The sequence below is a fragment of the Chaetodon trifascialis genome, chromosome 3, assembly GCF_039877785.1.
Source record: "Chaetodon trifascialis isolate fChaTrf1 chromosome 3, fChaTrf1.hap1, whole genome shotgun sequence".
Classification (NCBI taxonomy): Eukaryota; Metazoa; Chordata; class Actinopteri; order Chaetodontiformes; family Chaetodontidae; genus Chaetodon; species Chaetodon trifascialis.
In genome coordinates, this window is record NC_092058.1 from 27,981,941 (window position 1) to 28,003,719 (window position 21,779).

General features: G+C 39.4%; 1 protein-coding gene across 1 annotated transcript in view; it reads left to right on the plus strand.

Moving 5' to 3' along the window:
- Positions 1-20,647, plus strand: part of hdac11 (histone deacetylase 11) — a 33,096-nt gene extending 12,449 nt beyond the window's left edge. The window contains exons 7-11 of the mRNA XM_070958721.1: positions 591-667; positions 2,315-2,377; positions 11,901-11,997; positions 13,144-13,322; positions 15,172-20,647. Of these exons, the coding sequence (XP_070814822.1) occupies positions 591-667; positions 2,315-2,377; positions 11,901-11,997; positions 13,144-13,322; positions 15,172-15,414 (659 nt within the window). The 3' untranslated portion in view covers positions 15,415-20,647. The remainder of the gene's footprint in view (positions 1-590; positions 668-2,314; positions 2,378-11,900; positions 11,998-13,143; positions 13,323-15,171) is intronic.
- The last annotated feature ends 1,132 nt before the right edge of the window (positions 20,648-21,779 follow it).

Genomic DNA, 21,779 nt, shown 5'->3' on the forward strand with positions numbered 1-21,779 from the left:
CTTCACGCCTTCTGTTGATGAATCAGGGCGAAAGATTGTTCTGCATCAATAAACAGGATTTTAATAAAGATATAAAGGCTATTCAGATGTGTCTGGCATCTGCATATTGTGTCTCAACACCATGAGGTCGTAGGGGCTGTATAAAAGACTGGTTTTGGAAGCCAGGCAGTAAATGATAATCATATTTCACCCGTCGTCTTTCCAGCCTTTATTAATATTCTACTCTACACTATAGTTTAATGAACATGAGCATAGCAGGGCAGAGGGGACTATAACTCTTAACCTTAATGAATGGCTATCATCCCAATTTAAAAAAGAGTCTCTTCATAGTCTCTCTCTCCATCCCTTTACATAGCTACTCTTCAGGCATTGTAGGAGCAATTGAACAGTCCCATTCTAGTGTCAATACACCCATTGTTGTACCACAGAGGAACACCAGCCATTTTTCTAAGCCGCAATAAACTCAATAACTGCCTATTTTAAATCGCCAGTTATGGTCGTTTAGAATAATAGACTTCTCAGATATGTAGTGACCTGCTCAGCTTCTCTAATGGCCCTGACACTGAGCCAGTGGATTTTCTGTTTCCCAGGAGGAGGCTTCCACCACTGCTCCAGCGACAGAGGAGGGGGCTTTTGTGCCTATGCAGACATCACTTTGGCCATCAAGGTAAGAGTGATGTTGTACACAGTGTAAGCTCATTGGAAACATTCATTCAAACCCTTGCTTGGTTACATGTAGCGTCAGGAGTTTTATTTTATTAAAGTGAGACTATGTATCTGTTGAAAGAAGAAATAACACAGGCTTCCTCTAACAAATGAAAAATTACATTCATAAGCAAGAAACACACTCTTGCTTTTGCTGCTGCAGCCTTACTTGGTCTCATATGGCCCATAGCTCTTTGTGGCTGATGGTAGCTAATAATACTTAAAGGATGGCTTCACAGTTTTTAAAAGGTAATTTTGCACTACTAAGACTGCCCAGGCGTCCTGTGAGTTTCATCTGAAATTTGGAATGTATTTTCACAAAGTATGGAAACAGTGGATTTTGACTCTTTCACTGGTTTCATCAATAATTGCTTTGTTTCATAGCTTCCTGCCAGTGGTTCAGATGTATTAAGAGGATTGTAAGCCATGTTCCAAGATGGTGTCACATTCACCTCTGAGGCTACTCACCGGGTGCATATGTCCAAAAAGTCTTACAGCTTCCTTAGCCTTGTGTGATTATGGGCCCATAGAGCATGTCCATTACAGACCCCAACTAACTCCTCACACACCCGAATGGCTCAAAGTAATTCACTAATATGGCTCTTAACAGGAAACACTTACTGTAAAAGGATAAGGGTAGTAATATGCTATATTTTCTTGGTTGGTTGCTCATTGGTTTCTACATTGTAGCTGACGCGCATATCCCCAAAAATGTAAGAACATGGCATGACAGATACCATATGGGAATTGCAAGAACTGTGATTGGATCCTTGTGTTTCCACCCTCAAGTTTCTAATACCTTTTAGAGGTTGATGATATGAACACACCATGAAGCAATTTGAAGAGAGACTCTGAGTAGTCTTCCTCTTTTCTGTAATGGACATCAAACAAAGCCATTACACTGCAGACCTTCTGCTCTCTGTGATCACTGCTCTGTATGAACGAATGAACATAAACACAGTTATTACACATTTGTACCTTCCTATTCACTAAACAGACACAGCAAAATAATGATTCAAGTGACCTGGACATAAGCCCAGCTCAATAAATCTATGTGTGATAGACAGAAAGAATGAACACAGTTACTGTCGGACATACAGAGCACCATATAATCTGATCATATACACCAAAAACATATTTATCATTTTACAGCCACTTCCTTTGTATTGATTGCTTATGGGAAATCTTTTTGGGCCAGTGGGTGTCACATGATGTTTAGCCACAGTGGCTGCTGTTCAGTAAGCACTGCATAGTCTTGCTTTAAAGCTTTTTTTCATTGATGTTCAATATCGTGCAGCTGATGAAGGTACACCATCATGCTTTACAAGCTTGAGTTTATGCATAAAATGGAATTCAAAAAAGAAAGAAGTAAAATGTTTACATGCAGATGTAACCTGTTTAATAAAAATAAGAGACAGGAAGACACCCAACTGCTTCTGTTCAGAAGATGAGTATGACCTCAACCAGGTTTCTGTGAACATTTCTGTTCTACAGCTCAAATGTAATTTTGTTTCAAAATTGTTTTACTCTGGAACCTAATAGCAAGAATCTGAACTGTGAATATTTGATGTTCAGAGAGAAAAAAAATATTTTTCCATTCATCTCTCAGTTTCTGTTTGAGAGAGTGGAAGGCATCTCCAGGGCTACCATCATCGATCTGGATGCTCATCAGGTGAGCCAATACCATTACCTCTGTCTATGTCAATGTGCATTGCTGCTTAGGAGTTGACTTTCATGACAAGATAACCCTTCTTTTACCACCATACCAATCAATGAGACTCCCTGCAAGCCAAATTGACTGTTACTGTCATTGTCCGTGGAATGTATCGCAGAACAGCTTTCGTGGACTATCACTGGGTTATCTGCAGTAATGTCTGCCACTTGAATATCTGGATGTGTTGACTGACCCTGTGAAGGGTGAAATATCTTTTAGAAAACAGTAAAAGGACTACAGTACTGCATTTTCAATGTAATTACTTTTTTATATGCCATGCACTTAATGACAAGAGTATTCAAATTGCAGGCATTTAGTCTTACCTGACTAATTTACAACACAAATCAGCTATCTGTATCTTTCTAACTTTGTGCTCGCCAGTCTGTTGACCAATGTGACAATGGGATTCACTTTAATTATTGTAAGGAAGTAATAAAGGATGTCTTGTAGAATTCTCCAGTGTGCCAATGATAAATCAAATGATTAATCAGAAAAATAACTTCTGAAAACATTAATAATAATATTTCACAAAAACGAAAATCTTGATGAAAAGATTTCTGAGTTATGTTTGATTCTGTCTGAGCTGCAACTCACTGTACACTCACTGTGTTTTGGCCTTGTGGCCTCCAGTTGAATATGTGAAAGTGTCATTTATGTCCTTTACTGTTGATTTAAGTTATATAGGCTATTTTTCTTCCAGTATCGATTCAGTAAACTCTCTGCTCTTGACTCTCTCAGCATCTCAGAAGTAAGGCTTTACTTTGAGGTATCCTGAATTTTGTAAGGTTTCATTTGCAGCTGTCTGTTCATTTGAGGATCAGTTTGAGGATTTTGTTGTTGTAGTGTCATTTAAACGAATACTTGTCAGCAATGAGCTGAGCTAAGGTCGATGTGTATCACACATTGTCATCTTAGTAAGCAAACCAAAAGAAGGCTTTGATGAGTTCTGTACAGACACATAGCAAGACACATGAGGCATAGTGTGATGATCAATCTTAGTTCTGTGTGTCAGTTCAAGCAGGAAACGGAGGTCATGTGTGCCACATTAGCCGATCATCAGTTGATCATCAGTCAAAGCAGATTCCTGTACTGTTTAACCCTTCAAAGAATGCATAACAAAACACATATCATAGTGTAGTGTAGTGTAGATTAGAACCAGTGTAAATCTATATCATCATCATCATCATCATCATCATCATCATCATCATCATCATCTCCTCTTACATACTATATTTATATTGTACATTATGTGCCCCCTTTTTGCTACATGGCTTGTTTATCAGCTCAGTTCGTCGACTAAGCTCATCCCAGCCACAGAGAACAGTCTGATTATCATATTTTAGTCTTACTTTGTGTTTTCAACATAAAGACTTACATCCACCAACAGTTAACCCTGATAATCGTGTGAACATTGATGATGTCTCAAGGTTCCCAAGGTCCATGGCTATATTCCAGGAATTGCGCTATCGCTAATTATCAAATATGCACCTTTTAACTATTGACACAAGCAGGGGATCAATGCAGATACTAAGTAAATAATTAATGAAGAACCAAAGAGCAAATCTGCAGGAAGGTATGGAGATAGTCCTGAAGTGCCCCTCTCAGCAGATAATTGGAGTGAGAGAAATATTGGGGATATGCTGTAAAATCCCTGAAACATGACACTTAAAGTGCTCTTGTCCTCACACAAATTGAGATTATGGCCTAGACAGCTGTGTTGCTTATTCACGCAGTCAACAGCAAAACAGTAATGATCAATTTTACGTTCAGTTTATAACAAGCTTGACTGGTGCCCTTCTGTGAAGGCATATTCCTAGCAGTCTGTCATGAGCTGTGAGTGTATGTATAACAAGGAACACAGAGGATGATTTTATGCGTCAAACACATTTATTAAATAAGACAAACAGTGATTGTTGACCTTTCCATCAACACTGGGTGAACAACGCCAACACCACGGCTACTTTAAGTGTGTGGTGACTCACTGTCATATATTCTGCGGTGGTGTTGATGTATTGCACTGCATTAAATCAGAGTGTTTGTAGTAGTACCAGATGATCACCAATGGGAGACTTTGGAGCAGTGTGTTGCATCGATGGTGGCATGTTATTTCAGGCCTGCAGAGACATATGATATGAAAACTGATTTTGGAAAGTTGCTTTGATAAATAGACCTATGGGTTTAAAGGTTTCTGCGACACCAAAAGGTTGCAGAGCAGTTGATGAGATCCTTTATCTTACCTTGCCGTTAGTGCTGGGTAAACAATAGCTTGTTTGATCACTCTACTTCATTGGGTTGCTGTGGCACAAATTACAGGGGAACAGCAGGAAGTGATTTTCTACATAGGAAGCCTTATCACACACTCTCAAAATGCCTATTTTTTGCATTGTATACAGTTGCTTAAGTCGATCAAACTGAGAAACCACGAGTAGTTTTTATGAAGTACCAGAAGTTGAAAAAAGTTCAAAAGAAGGAGGAAAGAAAAATGCAACAAATTCACAAAAAATGTGGCCACTTCATCAAAGGTAGTATAGCTTATGTGGCTATGTTTGTGTTGCTAACTTTTTTCTTGCTTTTTTTTTTTTTAATATTAAAGTTGTTGTTTTTACTTTGCTTTGCTGTATTTTGTACCTCTTTAACTGAACACCAAGCAAGGTCGCAATGATAACTAATGCTATCTACAAAGTGTCGCGCAGGGTGCAACCTTATTATTACAAACGTTTAATTATAGTTTTGCTGTTTTCTTTAGGCTGCCATTGTGCTTTAAAAGATAATGAGTCTGTAGACTGGACTCCTGCAGTTAACCTAGGTTTTCACAAAAGAAGGCCTATGTCAGAGGTCATAGTGTCATAGTATCTATGAGAGGAAAGGATGAAGTCCAGAGACTATGAACAAATATGCCCAGAAGGTGCAAAGGCCTTGCTGGATCTCCAGCTGAGAACCCAGAGCCAGAGGACATCACTGGCATGTTACATGATTGACAAGGTACATGAATTGTAGCCAGTATTATAGTTGATTAAGGCAGATGTGACTCTGACAACAAATAATGTATGTTAAGTTTGAATTACACTTATACAATGTAGATCTCAGAACTCACCTGGTTAAATAAGGATGTAAAATAAGAATCTGCAAGTAAATTGGACTAGACAACTTGAACCTTTGTAAGAACGTTGACAACTAAGAAAATAACTACACAATTCATATCATGAATAATCTTGAGAGTTATTTGAATAACTAATCCCTCTCCCAAGTCCCATATATTGTATGCATATGCAGGATGTCAGACAGACCTAACCATAGATCACATTGAAAGGATGAAGCAAACCATTGGGTCATCTTAGGACTAAAGCACTGGACACACAATTTAGACGAGTCTTTTTAGAAGAATGAAAACAAGAAATACTTTTACATTGGGTTCCCCATCTTCTTTGCTTTAATGCAGGTTTTCAGCAGTGTCATTCTTATGTCACCTCTCGCTCTTTCTCTGTGCTATTTATATTTGAACAAGTAATTTCACTTGTTCAAGGTACATGAACAACTCCAATCTTGCATGAAGTATGCCAGTTAACTTTAACCAAACTCTACAGTGGAGTAAGAGACGTTGAACCTCAAATCTTTTAGAGTTTCAACAGTTCAAGAGTTAACAAGCAAGTTAACTGGCATACTTCAGGCGAGATTGGAATTGTAATTCAGTGGCAAGAGTGTGATGTAATTCAAGCTACAATGCCATGTGACATCTTAAGCGTCTCCACACTATGAAGTTTCTGATAGGTGTTGCTCCCAAAGGGTATGTCTCTTGCACATCTCCTGCCTGGGGAGGAAGAGTTAGTGATAAACAGATCACTGAAGAGAGTGAACTACAGTAGAGATATTGTTCTCATAGACCATGGGTTTAATGTTGGGGATAGTGTAGAATTCTTCTGTACTATGCTACAGATACTGGTTGACAGTTGCCCGTGTCTAGAAAATGAATATTAGAAAAAAAAAAAGCTAATGTGTGTATTCATGTCAAAAGGGTTGTAGGATTAGTCAGAAGGAAACATCAGGTTCTGAAAAGTAGTACCAGTAAAACCAAACATGTCACTCTCATTGATAGATAAATTTGGAGTTATTTGCTGTGCCTTGTCAAATCTATCAGAGTCTGTCATCCCACTGGAGTAAGAAATGACAAAAACTAGAGGAACTTGACCCTGTAGACAGGTCAAGACTCGACGAATAACTGTTAAGCATGAAATTGAATCCAATTCATAATTGTACACAGTGCTAGTTCTTGTGGGTAAGAAACCACTTTTGTTGTAATATCATATACTCTCAATATTATTTATTCTTCTCAATAAACATGTGATCGACATTAATGTTACTGTGTTTTTTATTTGCAAAATATTACTGAATCAAGTGTCTGAGCTAATGTGAGTTCACTTCTGGAAGAACACTGTTGATGAAAAATATTTAAACTTTGGGAATCAATTCATCCCAAAATTCCCAAAATCAGGCAGAATTATTTGAATAAAAATGTCATTATGGTTCATTGTGGACAAAGTAATAATGCTCAGCATCCACAATGTGAAGTTGTGCGTGGCTCCTGTCCAGAGTACCATCATCCCCATCGTGGATAAGGCAGAATCCAATGTCTCCAGCACACAGTCACAGATGAACTTTGTGTTGCTTGCAGTGTGGCCACTAAAATTCACAATGAAAACAACGGCAACAATAGATTGACAAGATTCATTTTGACTTTTACTTAATTCACTGTTTTTTTAAAGAAGACAGGTGTTTTTAGCTTTGCAAATAACAGTTCTCTGACAGTTGCAAGTGTCCCATCAGGCGAGGCTCCCATATATGATCTCTGGATTTGGCCAAAGACCACTTTCCATATAGGGGAAGCCCTCATGCTCCAGACCCCTCGGCTTCTTATACTATTCTTATACTTCTTATCCTCCGATTTGTGCCTCATGTTTGTTTCTGTAACTGTAAACAGTACACAAACAAACGACAAGCTAAAAATTAAATGGAAATTTAATATTTATTGTTGAATATAGAAACTTCAGAGTGGGACAGTATTGTAGGGAACATTATTACAGTCCAGTTGTTTAAATATTGACTGTTATCCAAACCCCTATGCTTAACCCTTGACTAATAAGTCTATATCTGATATATATCTCACCCTCTTGAGTCACAAATATGGTGAACTTGCCTGCCTCCACGTTGCATGTGGCCTTAATTCAGCTCTTGGATGTTTGCAGAGGGTGAGTCTTCAGAATTTGCAGTTATGTTAAGATTAGAGGCAGTTATGTGTCCAGTTCTTTGTCAATACCAGATCCTGGATGCACCCTGACTTCGAGTTGCCTCGTGTGCAGCCCTGGCAAATACCAAACGATAGTCATTGGATCAAAAAAATTGTAGGCCTCTTTTTTTGGATGCTACTATTTGTTTTCTCAAGTAAAAGGATGTCTGGAGGACAAGATAGTTGCTTATATCTACTCCTTCAGTAGCAGAAAAGTCTTTAAATTCAGGTGAAAATTTGCAAAGATCACACCCAATACTTTTTCTCTTTAAACCTTTCTTTTGCAGTATCGTCTAAACTAGCACAGTATGGACTCCATCTCGTCCATTCTGCTTTTCACTTCTGCCCTCAATCTGAATTGAGTGCATAATTTTACTTGACCACAAACAAATATTCAGTTACCCTGTCCATGTTAAGTAATCTACCAGTGTCTCTAACACCTTTTCCACCCTTTTTTCTTGGGGGAATCTTCTGAGTGTAAACCCCTGCTGTGGTTCCAGTCAAAGAAATGCAGAGCATTTGATATGCAGTCCTTAAGTATGGATGAACATGGCTTGAGATAGCACTTTCTGCCACCATCATCAAAATTCAGAATTCAGAATTCAGAATTCCTTTATTGATCCCCGAGGGGAAATTGTTTTTTGTACAGTGCTCCACACAAAACAGAATTACAGATTAGAATAAAAAAGAGAGAAAGAACAAGAAGGAATAAATATAAAGGCAATATTAAGAAACAGAATATTAATACTAAAGATATATGTAAATAAGAAATATACAACACAAATTAAGAAATATACAACACAAAATATGCAATACAATGAAATGTACAGTAATAAAAATAAGTAATATACTGAGTATATTGGATGTGCAAAAAAAATGTGCAAAATGGAATCAGATGTGCAAAGTGAAATTGTAAAATATTCAACAGAACAAAACCAGACAGTGACAGTGAAGTTCAAGGGCCATTCAGAGGGAGGAGTTGTACAGGTTAATGGCCACAGGCAGGAATGATTTCCTGTATCGTTCAGTCCTGAGTGATATCTAGAGACCTGTAGATTCCATAATAAAGTGCTCTGAATCTGTTTTGGAGGCCCATGGCTCTCACGAACCCTGTGCCACAGTGTAGATCACAGTCAAGTGCGCCCTGCCAAATCTTACACAATCATGCATTAAAGGAGGGTCTGCTAGACAGTGACAATCCCTTTTAAACACAGCTCTGCCCATCATGATGCTCTGACAGACCTGTGGAGAGTTTCCCCCAGAGGAAGCTTACTGCTATTGGACCTGTTGAAGGTCATACAGTTGCCAGGTTCTCCATGCATACCAGTGAGTGATTTTGTCATCACCATGATCCATACAATCGCCATCTGCAGTTAATTGCCACTCTAAATACCTGCAGCCTTCAGTTGGCTATAAAGACAGTTAGCAACATAAAGGAAAGGCTGTTTGTAAAGGCTGCAACTGTTTTGGATTATTGAGCTAATAACAATTCTGCCTTGCTGGCATTGATGCCATAAGCAGTGCTGGTGTGATGCTGTGTTCTGCTCCCTGCACCAACACCAAAATAGAGCCATTAATATTTTATTTTTTCTTTCATTTGTCACTCAGCTGTATATGAAAAAACAGAACGTATTTGAAAACATGCCGCAATATATTGGAAGCCAAACCAACAAAGTCTAAAAAATGGTGATAGTGGCTCCTCACGCGTATCATCCTGTCATTTGGTAATGGACACTGGACAAGCAACATTCTTTCTGTTCCTCTTCAGTGAAAAATAAAACATCCTGCCCTTGATTGTGTTTTGTTAAGTAGTGATAGATGATTCTAATATTTAATACAGATGTTTGAACTTGGAAAGGAAGGATATCTTTTTTAAAGAACTGAAGGAAAGGCCTGTTTGGAGCCAGCGGTGAAGGATTTTGGCTGACACTAACAAATGGCAGTGAAACAGCAATCTATTATTGTACAGTATGTGGGGGAGAGGATAAGACTAATAAGACTGCACGCAGCATTCGAGCTGATTTATAGTCTCAGGCTGTCTTTTAGAGGCAGAGCATTTACTTACATGCTGAATTAGTCTTTGTTTCAAGTAAGCCTGTATGAGCCTTCAGTTCAATTGTTAGTTTCACCATACAGTACGATTAAAACCCAATGTGTAAACTAAAAACTAAACTAAAAATAGCAGGCATGTTTGGAGACACACACAGTCCATGTGCCTCAGACCTACAGTCCAGCCCTTTTTGCTGCACTTGTGTGATTTTAAAAAGGGCCCCAAGACCGTGGAGAATTCCTGTGTTTATGCTTCACTAAATGTGCCAGAAATCAAAATTCAACTTGGAGCGTCATGACACTCTTCACATGTAAAGTTGGGGGCAGACATATTTGTTTCATAAAACACCAAGGATCCAAGATGATTCAACATTAGGACTGATTTGCACTGTACCTCAGACATTTTTTCCTCTAAAGTTTGCTGTCCTTGTTCTGGAAAGCACCTAGTTCAAGGAAGATGTGCAGAGAATCCCTTTTCACCAAGACAATAGGCCTGTTGGCTGAGATCATCTTAGTCTTAAAATGCATGGAAAACAGGACCCAGATTAGTGGATATTATGGTGCCCCAAGGATGATTTCTGATGATTTTCTTACCCCTTGACCAGTGATGTAGACCATGTCAAAAATTTCCCCTAAACGGACACTTTGGTCCAAGAGCATAAAAGTATATCGGCTGTAATGCACACTGAACAATAAATAAAAAGTAGAACAACTGCTATACTTACATGGATTGGTGAGGTAAAAGAGTGTGAAGTTTACCTTGACGTGGCTAAATTAGACTGGAACTTTCAGTTTAAACTGTTTTTTGTTAATGCAGGTGGATCACAGTTTCCATGTTCCTGGAGCTTAACATTGGCATGTTAAAGCCCCTTAAGTGATTATATGATTAAAACATCTTTCATATTCTCATGGAATGAGTATTTGTAGCAAGTGGCCCTTGCATGCCAACATGCTAGAGCCACAAGCAGAGCTTAAAATGTTCATCCTATATTAAAAATAGTCAAAGGAATACTTTGACATTTTTGGAAATTCACCTGTCTGTCATGTCTTTGCCTAAAGTATGGAGCTGGAACCATAAAAAGAAGTGTGGAAGCCAAGCAAACAGCCAGCTTGGCTCTTTTCAAAGTTCAACAATTTGCCTACCAACACCTCTGAAGCTGAAAATTGTTATGCCGTATCGTCTATGATTAACCCATGCATAAACGAAAATGTCAGAGTGATAATTTATGGTGTCAGAGAGAATTACATAGTGTAACTATTGGTAAGCAGCACATAACTTCCTGTAAAATTGCTTTCATATTAACATTTATGTAGAGGTTAAACAAATGAGATATAACTTTTTAATTTGTGAGTTTCAGAGGTGTTGGTAGAAAGACACACACACACACACACACACACACACACACACACACACACACACACACACACACACACACAAAGCAGAACACACACACAAACATGAGAGTGTATTGATCTTATCTACCTCTTCACACAAAAGTGGGTAAGTGCATTTCCCGAAATATTGAACTATTGTTTTGATATCTGGGCTTTGTGTCATGTAACTTAATCTTTACTTCAATGTGTAGAAGAACCAGCCAGAACACAGATTAGCAACAAGCACCCATTTTTTATATAGAACTTTTTTTATTCCATTCAGCAATGGATTATACAGTCACTTGGGCATGATGTTCAGCTGACACCAAATTGTCCTGCTTGTCCCATACATCCTCCTTTTCATCCAGTAATACTAGTCTTGGCACAATGCCTAATCTCCTCCTGACAGCAGCCAGACACTTTGGGTGACAAATGGAGCAGAGGAAATGAAAAATGATGGAGTACCCATGACTTTTTTTATGAGTATTTTTGACATTTAATGCCTACAGACGACAAGCCTATTTACCCCTGATCTGGTGCTGTCAGCACAGCATGTCTCAGGTAAAGAAATGGATCTGGAGTGACACCTGTGTGGACCTTGGCACAGTCAAGTGATATAGTGGACTGTCAAAATGCTGTGAGTTATCGATTGCTTCGTATTACACACGAATGAAGCTTCATCAAGGGTGAAAAAACAATTACTCGATTCAGTTTGTCAGTGTTGGATGACGGTATCAAAGTGCTTTTATTTTGTTAAACAAATCCGCTTTGTTATAGGGAAATGGACACGAGCGTGACTTCTTGGATGACAGGCGGGTGTTCATCATGGATATGTATAATCGTTATATCTATCCTGGGGACGGATATGCCAAAAGTGAGTGAAAGCGCCATCAATTTTCTTGACAGGCTTACTTTTTTGCCTTCGTAAAGGTAAGCAGAAAATGTTTGACAGGTCCTTGCAGTTCTAATGTTCTCATGTACTGAAATATGATGCATTATGGTGACAGAATAAGCTCAACGCTGGTGTGTGGTTGATGGTTGAGGTTGGAGTGTATGGGGCGGCCTCCTCCAGTTTCAGCCCCTAGGTGTCACTCAGTGCCACTTTAATTATGCTGTTACTTTCCTCTGCACAACCGCTCACTCTATTAGCGCTCAGCAGGAAATCTGTCATGTAGCCGTCCATGCAACGCTGTAATCATGGCTTTTACACAAGTGAATCTGTCAATACTTCAAAGCTGATCTGACAGCAACCACATGTTACCATGTAACCCCATTTCTAACAATTCTTTGACAGTCCTGCTTTTAAAATTCTCCCCATCCTTCAGCTATCTTCTCTGCAGTTAATTGAATTTAAGACATTTTATAATCATCTCTCCCCTTAAGAAAGTGAAATAAATGTACATTCTGGCTTGTTTAAGATAAAAACCACACAGTCCCATTCTGCTTCGTATTTTCCTCGAAGACACATTTATTTCCTTGTACCTTCAAAGACCAAAGCTTGCAATTTTTGGACACTTTTTTTTCTTTCTTTCAAGTGTTATTGAAAAACTTGCAGGACTTGACTTGAAAAACTAACAAGAACCTTGTTTCACATGCTATTTCGTTGTCCTTTCCTGCTTTTGTAGCTTAATTTTGTTTGAATTTTGAAACATTAAGGTCTCCTAATTAACCTTTTTCATCATTTGCATTCGTTATTGGAAATGTACATACCAATTAATTAAAGTGCTTCAGATTTACATATCTGAGTATTCTATAGATAGTGAAATACAATTACCTACCTGCTATAAGAATTCAGTCATCAGAAATTTGTCTCTTAAGCCTTTGTAGAAAGTATTCCTATAGGGTGAAACGCTGCAGTAATTACTAGCCTTATGAGGCCTTTGGATGAAGCTCATCACAGCTGCTTAAATTTTATATTGGTTGATTCATTGATGGAAGCTATGATCTGTGGCTTTGTGATGACCATCAGTGTGGATACCCATAATGCACCATTCCTGTCTCTATCTCTGTATACCTCCAGGAGCCATAAAAAGGAAGGTGGAGCTGGACTGGGGCACTGAAGACTCAGAGTACCTTCAGAAGGTAGAGCTCCACTCTGAGGGAGCACTGAACGAGGTCCGACCTGACATCATCGTCTACAATGCAGGGACAGACATCTTGGATGGGGACCCCCTGGGAGGACTCTCCATATCACCACAGGTGCTGTACCTGCCTTGTCAGACCCTCCATGTAAATCTATACTAGAAATGAGTTGAACATCAGTGGTTAGCTGGAAGGGAATTTCGGGAATCGGGGTAGTTTAGGCCTGTACAAGCTACTGCAGTCAAATACACCCGATCTGCCATAAGGTCTACTGTTATGATGTTTAGAATGTTTTGGGCTGTTTGACACTGGTACATCATTGTTGCAATTGGGAACAAAACACCGCACCACAGTTGTTGAATTTACATATCACCTGAAATTGCGTTCACCTGAAACGTTGTTCCATAGCTGTGTTACCATAGCTCTTTCTGTAGCTTCTTCTTGCAACCTATCACCATTTTTTAGACTTTGTTGGTTTGGCTTCCACCCTTCTTACAACAGAGTTTTAAGCTTGGTGATGAAATGTTTGTCACATAAATGCTCTTTGGGAGTTGTAGTTAACTTACTTACGTACCCCATCTTTTGTACTGAGGATTTAGTTTCATGTCCACCACCCAAGCCTCAGATACTCCCCACTTGTGCCTCACTTACTGTAACATTGTCTATAGAAAGAATGAATAAGACTATAAAATTGTCTGTGGATATATGTCTGATATAAGTCTTCTTATTTTGCAGGGAGTGTATCTTTTTAGCATCCTGGGTTTCAGTTCAAACTTTTGTTGCATTACTTCTTCTCTTAGACTCCCTGCATCTTTTCTATGTCCACTGTCAGCTTTAATAGTGCTGACAAATGACAATGGCATCAAGCTATTGCAGCAGAGGCCCAGATGACCAGGAGGAAGAATGATTAATTTGGCAACAATACAAAAACCTGGGTGCTCTAATGCTGCCAGGCTATCAAGATTCAAGTTCAACAGCTGAACTGTCATATAAGCAAATATACGACAAAATGACCCCACATTAACTTTAATAACATGTCAAGTTTTTGTGATTTTAGTTTATTTTACACCTTAGCAGACACATACAGAGACACCATTCTGTAGCAATGTGTCTGTTACTATGCACTGATCAAATGGATGTTGAAGAGCGAAAGAGCAGAACATCTACAGATCAGTTTACATCTCTGTTTACCCTTAAAAATCTTCTCAAAAGATAGCTGTTTGTCATTTTTAAAAGTTGCAATTCTTTATCTGCAGTGCTGGATGTAGCAGTGGCAGGCTCAGCTGGGTTAAGTCACATGAGCACTTCATGTGTAATTTGTCAGGAAATTTGAAAGCATACTGAGAGCTGATCCACATGAGCCAAATTTGGATTTATTACTTCCTGTGTGCAAAGATCTCCTGCCAGTGATCCTGCAGATTCTAGGAAATAATTTGAGCAAATAAGGTGAATCTGCAGAATGTGTTGGTGAGGATGGTACACTGATGTGTGTTGCAGAGCTCGTTTGCAATGTGGGCTGGTGAATGGCCTGAAATTAATATAGAAACTCTGATTAGTGCAGCTACAAAAAGGGTTTTTTAAAGTTCTGATTGGACATGTGTTTCTGTCTTGCTTAATAATGTTATAAATAATGTCCTTTTAGTAAAAATTGCTGCATAATCAATGAGATTTTGATACCGTTGAGAGGGGGAAATAGCTGTTCCCCCTCTCAATCCCGAGACAAATGGAGTTGTGTGTTTCTGTCCTCCCATATGTGTCACCCTGAGAGGTTTGGTGCTCCACAGTGGATTAGTGAGATATGGGAAGAGTCAGGCCGCTTCCAGCCTCCCCTCCCTTCTGAGGAGGCGAAGGGAGTGTAGATAGAACCGTTAGCCAGCGGCCTGACAAAATTCTGAGAAATTACTAATACTATCTGTGGCCGTGAAGAGACTAACAGACCAGCTTTTCTCTCGTCTTTCTCTGCCAGGGCATTGTGAAAAGAGATGAGATTGTGTTCAGGGCTGCGAGGCGACGAGGCATCCCCATACTCATGGTGACATCCGGGGGATACCAGAAGAAAACAGCCCGCATCATCTCTGACTCCATCCTCAATTTGCACTGGCAGGGCCTGATTGGAGCAGAGGCTCTGGAGGGGGAGGGATCTTCATCACTGCTAACCAGCATGATGTGCAGCTCTGGATCTGTTGGATCAAAATTCACTGCTGTCTGAGAGAGTCTACACTCACAGGTGTGTCATACAGCTGTGACATTTAAAGGCACTCAGCTAACTTAATATTGCGCAGTATGTGTGTGACATCAGCGATGATCTTGCGATGTAAGGATGCTGCTGTCACACAGAAATGTGGTTATTTGAAGTTGACAGGGGGCTTACCTAATGCTTGTTTGCACATATTCAACAACAACAACAACATAAAGAAACTTAGGTAAAGTTTAGTGTTTATTATGGCAGTTACTCAAAGGGAATAATCACTCAAAGAGAAAAATTCTTCTGAAACAATAGCGCTCTCCTGCCTTCAGTTAATTTCATGAGCTCTCGTATGCCACAAAGAGAGTGGTTTAATTTTTCATCAGTTGGAGAATGATGAATTTTATGTTCAATGTATGTTCGGAGCAGCGTTTTAGAAAGGTATTCTTTCATCTCAGGAAATGTAATAATGTCATTTGTGACAGATATGATCTATGAATAATTCATGAAATAATAAAGAGGTTTGATTTTCCTACAGATACATGGGAAGTTTAGGAATTATCCTCTGTCTCAGTTAATGGTTAGAGGTGAAACAAGACAATTTCACATGAAAACGGTAACTATCAAACATACTGTAATTTAACGGCGAGGTTTAACCTTACAGAAGATACAGTCTTCTCCATTTCTCATTAGCATTTTGTTTGATTATTTCTAGTATAAACTAGTGTTTTTCTCTAAATAGTAATGTGATCATTATAGCATTAATGCTTTCGTTAACCAAATTCAGCTACTGACAAACTTTTGTACTTAATGCTTTATATCCACTCAATCTCTGCACTTAGTGTTTACAGGGAGCCTGATATGTTTTTACTGTGGACACTATCGTGTTTTGTCTCTTAAGTCGTAACAAAATATGTGACTGTGAGCACTTTAACTGGTGTATGGTGTAAGAGCAACATTCCTAAACTCCTGAAAATCACTGTGCGTGTTGCAGTGTGTTCCTGTGGTCTGCAGATCAAAGCCCAAAAACTGAAAAGAGTTCAGTGATTTATGAGCAGGCCTGTACAGTGGAGCTTTTCATGAGTTCTGTGTCTGATTGGTTTGGTGTAGTCAGACATCCAGAGCTCCTCTAATGATGTTTACACATACAGTAGTTGTGTAAAAGGAGACAAAGTATTATAAAAAAAAAATAAAAATATTGGATCAGTATGATCAATGCAACGGCTGGAACATAGCACAGCTTCCAAAAGACACTACAGATTCCATCAAACACAGACAGAATACTAACACCAGTGTCCTGTAAAGGTGTGGGTTTGTGTGTGTGTGTGATGTTAAATAATCAAGTTAGTTTGAAGTTCTCCCTAAAACAGTGCATCCTCTCTTTACACATACATAAATTACTAATGATGTTGCTTAATGCTAATGTACAGCTTCAAAAGGTACCTTTGCATGTTGGTGTTTCCAATAAAGAGAGAACTTACTGTTAAAATGTTCATTAAAGGATTATTCTGCTCTAATTACCAGGTCAGTTGTGAAGATCTGGGAACATGGTAACATGGATAAAAAAAAAAAGTGGTCAGATGGTCGGGCTTCTTTTAAACAAACTTCAGACCTTTAAATCACTGGCTTCATCTCCGAGGTGTTCAGTGATTCATATTGGTCTGCTGTTGTGCCAATTACCAACCTCTTTCCCCCTGTTGAAGGAGAATCTGAGATTCACAGGTGAGATCTAGAATGGGGGATCACTTCTTCCTACATCCAGTCCATGAAAAATAACAACAGGACAATGGCAACAACCATGGCTGAGACTGGTGCAGCTTTACAGCTTGTTGTAAGTCAACTTACAGAAATAACTATTAAATCTGCAGGATGTTGCTCTTGGCTTGGGCAAACAGGGATTTGCTAATACGAACACCATGTCTGGCTGAATGGATGAAGTGAAACTAAATTGAGTCTGATTATCAGGCTTAAACAAACCCCCAGGTTTGAAAAACTTACTTGAAAAGAAGATAAAGGTGAACAAGAAAATTATCACCCAAATTCTGCGCAGGAAACATTGCTCACAGGTTGTATTCCAACTTTTTACTGACATTTTAGGTCCTTTCACTCTGGTTGTATAACCAGATGAAGGCTTACTTATAAGCTCTCTGCTGAGGATTCAGACATTGTAGCAATGTCTCCATGCTTCCAGATCTCAGCAATGACTGTGGGGAATTCTCTATAAAGTCATCAGTCAGACTGCACTCCATCTAATGCTCCATCCAGCTTTCATGGCCACTTCCTGCTGCTCTTTGGATTTGACTTTAGTAAGTTCTGATTCATTCTTGGTGAAATTATGTCTAACACCAGAAGTTAATGTTTTGCAGGAAGACATGAGTGTGAATTTCAAAGGCACATCCTTCTATATCTGTGCCCAACTTTGTGATGAAGGTCAAGACCTTACATCAAAATCTTGTCCTACATACACTGAACAAAATTAACACTTTTGTTTTTGCTCCCATTTTTCATGAGATGAACTCAAAGATCTAAAACATTTTCTATATATACACACACACACACACAAAAATTCTCTCAAATATTGTTCACAAATCTGTCTAAATCTGTGTTAGTGAGCACTTCTCCTTTGCCAAGATGTTGATTAGACAGTGTTTGTGCCAGGCTGGCCACAATAAAAGGCCACTCTGAAATGTGCAGTTTTACTTTATTGGGGGGGGGTCAGAAAACCAGTCAGTATCTGGTGTGACCACCATTTGCCTCACGCAGTGCAACACATCTCCTTCACATAGAGCTGATCAGGTTGTTGATTGTGGCCTGTGGAATGTTGGTCCACTCCTCTTCAATGGCTCTGCGAAGTTGCTGGATATTGGCAGGAACTGGAACACGCTGTCGTATACGCCGATCCAGAGCATCCCAAACATGCTCAATGGGTGACATGACCGGTGACATGCTGGCCATGCAAGAACTGGGATGTTTTCAGCTTGCAGGAATTGTGTACGGATCCTTGCAACATGGGGCCGTGCATTATCATGCTGCAACATGAGGTGATGGTCGTGGATGAATGACACAACAATGGGCCTCAGGATCTCGTCAAGCTATCTCTGCACATGAAAATGCCATCAATAAAATGCACCTGTGTTCGTTGTCCATAACATACGCCTGCCCATACCATAACCCACCTCCACCATGGGCCACTCGATCCATAAGCTGACATCAGCAAACCGCTCACCCACACGACACCACGCACGCCGTCTGCCATCTGCCCTGAACAGTGAAAACCGGGATTCATCTGTGAAGAGAACACCTCTCCAACGTGCCAGATGCATCAGCAATCAGCATCTTGATTTGCCACACCTGGATGGTGGGATGAATTATCTCGGCAAAGGAGAAGTGCTCACTAACACAGATTTAGACAGATTTGTGAACAATCAAATCAAATCAAACTTTATTTTTCATACTTAAAAGCTAAAAACCAGGGGGCCCCATGAGGAAACGCTGGAGCTAAACACCAAGGGACTAAGACATAAACATTAAATGAAATAAAACGAGTAAATGAAATAAATAGTAAATAAACATGTCGTTAAAACATGCAACTACAATAAGATACAAATAAAGATTAAATATGATATGATAAGAAGCCTGATTAAAGGGATAAGATAAATCAAACAAATCAATTGATTAAAAAGGTGGGTCTTGAGCCTCTTTTTAAAAAATATCAACGGTCTCTGTGGCACTGAGGTTCTCCGGCAGGCTGTTCCACAATCGGGGGCCGTAATGACTAAAAGCCGCCTCCCCGTGTGTTTTAGTTCTTACTTTTGGTATGGTTAAGAGGCCAGTGCCGGAGGACCTCAGGGTCCTGATTGAGCTGAAGGAAATTTTCTGCCATCCATGACTTGATGTCTAAAATGCAGTTAAAAAGGGCATCAATTGGCCCTGTGTCATCAGGAGACACAGCAATGTACAGTTGCGTATCATCAACATAACTATGGAAGCTGATGCTGTGCCTCCTGATGACGTCCCCCAAGGGGTAGCATGTAAAGATTAAAAAGAGTTGGACCTAAAATTGACCCCTGGGGAACCCCACTCTTGATATCAAGGGTTCCTGAGGAACATGCATCCCAACTTACAAAGAAGTGTCGGTCAGTGAGGTATGAGACGAACCAGTTAAAAGCAGTACCTGAGAGGCCAATATTTGAGAGAAATGTTTTGTGTGTGTGTGTGTGTGTGTGTGTGTGTGTGTGTGTGTGTGTGTGTGTGTGTGTGTGTGTGTGTGTATAATCTTTGAGTTCAGCTCATGAAAAATGGGCGCAAAAACAAAAGTGTTGCGTTTATATTTTTGTTCAGTATAGCTTAAAACAAGCTAATTGACATCTAGGCAACAACCTGGGGGAGCACAGTAGTTGCAGAAGAATGGATGGTTGCATGTTCATACCTGGGAATTGCAAGACATGCACAGCACTGCTGGCTTGTAAGTAACTCAGTTGTTGAATGTAAAAACATGTAGATATCAAATCTGATACATCCTGCTGTACTGAATAAGTGTTTGGAAAGCTCAGGGAGAAGAGGCAAGACAAAGCTGTTGACCAAATTAAAAGAGATGTTAATATGTTACTGTGAATGTGGCCAAACGGTTCATAAAACCACACTCTCTGTGGACATTGCCTGCCATTGCATTAGATGTGTCTTGCAGCAGAGTGGTCCTGAAGTGGCAGCCAGCACGTGCTGTTGTAATGATTTTCTAATGCATTTTCAGATTCATTAAAAGAAAAGTTTCAAAAGTTAGGACTGAAGCATAGACTCATGATCATTTGAAGGATTAAAAGGCTTATCTGTGAATAACATGAAAAGCAGTGTTCGGGTGCTTATCCAGGAAGCTGTTTGGACACATTCATAATGAAACTGTGAAAGGTGGGCCATATTAGCTGTGTCAGTGCTAATTAGCTGAAGCCTTTGATCTGGTGTGCTGCTTTTGAATGCAGTTGAAAGGTTTAGCGCAGTCTACCTTTAATTAAGACTCAGAATATATCACGTATAGTATGAAGGCCTGTCCTAAATACCCAATGCAATCCCAGATTCTAGCTCATCAGATCCTCTCTAGCCAGCATTTTAGTTTTTAGAGTTGATTGAATGTTGTGTGCCAAAAATAACACTGAAGTCTTCAAAGTGTACTGTATGCTTTTGGGTGTGTTTGTGGTTTGTGCTGACATTGGAAACTACTATGCATTCATAATAATATTGAATAAATCCATAACAACCAAAAGGTCTGTTTTGCATTTTTTAGATCATTTTCATCGCTTTTACTGCCCATGCTGAAAGGACAGTATCTTTGGAAAACTTTAGTTAATAATGCTGCTGATTTATAGTTCAGCATTTCGCTGAATATTCCATGGAATACTGCTTGTCCCATATGGGTGTTCCTAAAGCCCTTCCCCATATGATGTAATAAAGATCCCACAGTTGTACCTTAGTGATTCAGTAAGAAAATATGTAAGTAAAGCCCCTGGTGTCATTTAGTTTCCCTGATGCATCCTGCTGGTGCAGTTACATTTTCTTACCTAGCCTGTAGGTAGTTCACTGGATCAGTCCAAATTTTAGGTGAGATTGTGAAAGGCTCTACATTACTGCACCAGTGTTTTCATTTAGTTTGAATAGATCTCTGCAGCTGTCTAAAGGTCCCTTTTTCCCTGCCTACAAAATATATTGAGATACATATGGTACTATAAAGTTGCTTTATAGATTTACTCAAGTACTTAAAAAAGTAAATCCACAACTATTTGGAATCATCAGTTTATTGGTCCCAAAAGTATTTCATGGTATGTAAAAACAGCTGTCTAATGTCTTGTGTGTACATTTATGACGTTTGCCCACTCAAAATAACACGAGTGGGTTTAATCAGGTTTGGTTTGAAATGGAGACCCTGCTATACAGAAATGCATATTGGTAGCTTCTTTGGAAGATGCTTAAGTCTAATTAGCTTAGCTTCTCCGAGCACATCTCCAAAAAAAGTGATACCTGAAGCTATTTTTTCAATGGATGGTCTGTTGGTTGGTCTCTCAGTTGGTCCACCACTTGGTCCAGGCTGAAATATCTCAACAACTATTGCATGAAGTACAGTGAAAGAGACATTCACAGTGCCCAGACGTGGAGAATTTGGAGATTCCTTCACTTTTCCTCTAGCTCAGACATTGGTGTTCCCCAGGATGACTTGTAATCATGTGCATAATCCCATCACATTCCCGCTTGCACCATCATCAGGTTACATTCTCAATGTGTCCAATTCTTTGGTTCATAACCAGATCATCTGCAAAACTTGGAATACTCCCATCAGCCTCAGCAGGACTAATGCGTTCATTGCCACTTAGCACATTCCAGCATACTATCATGCAGAACAA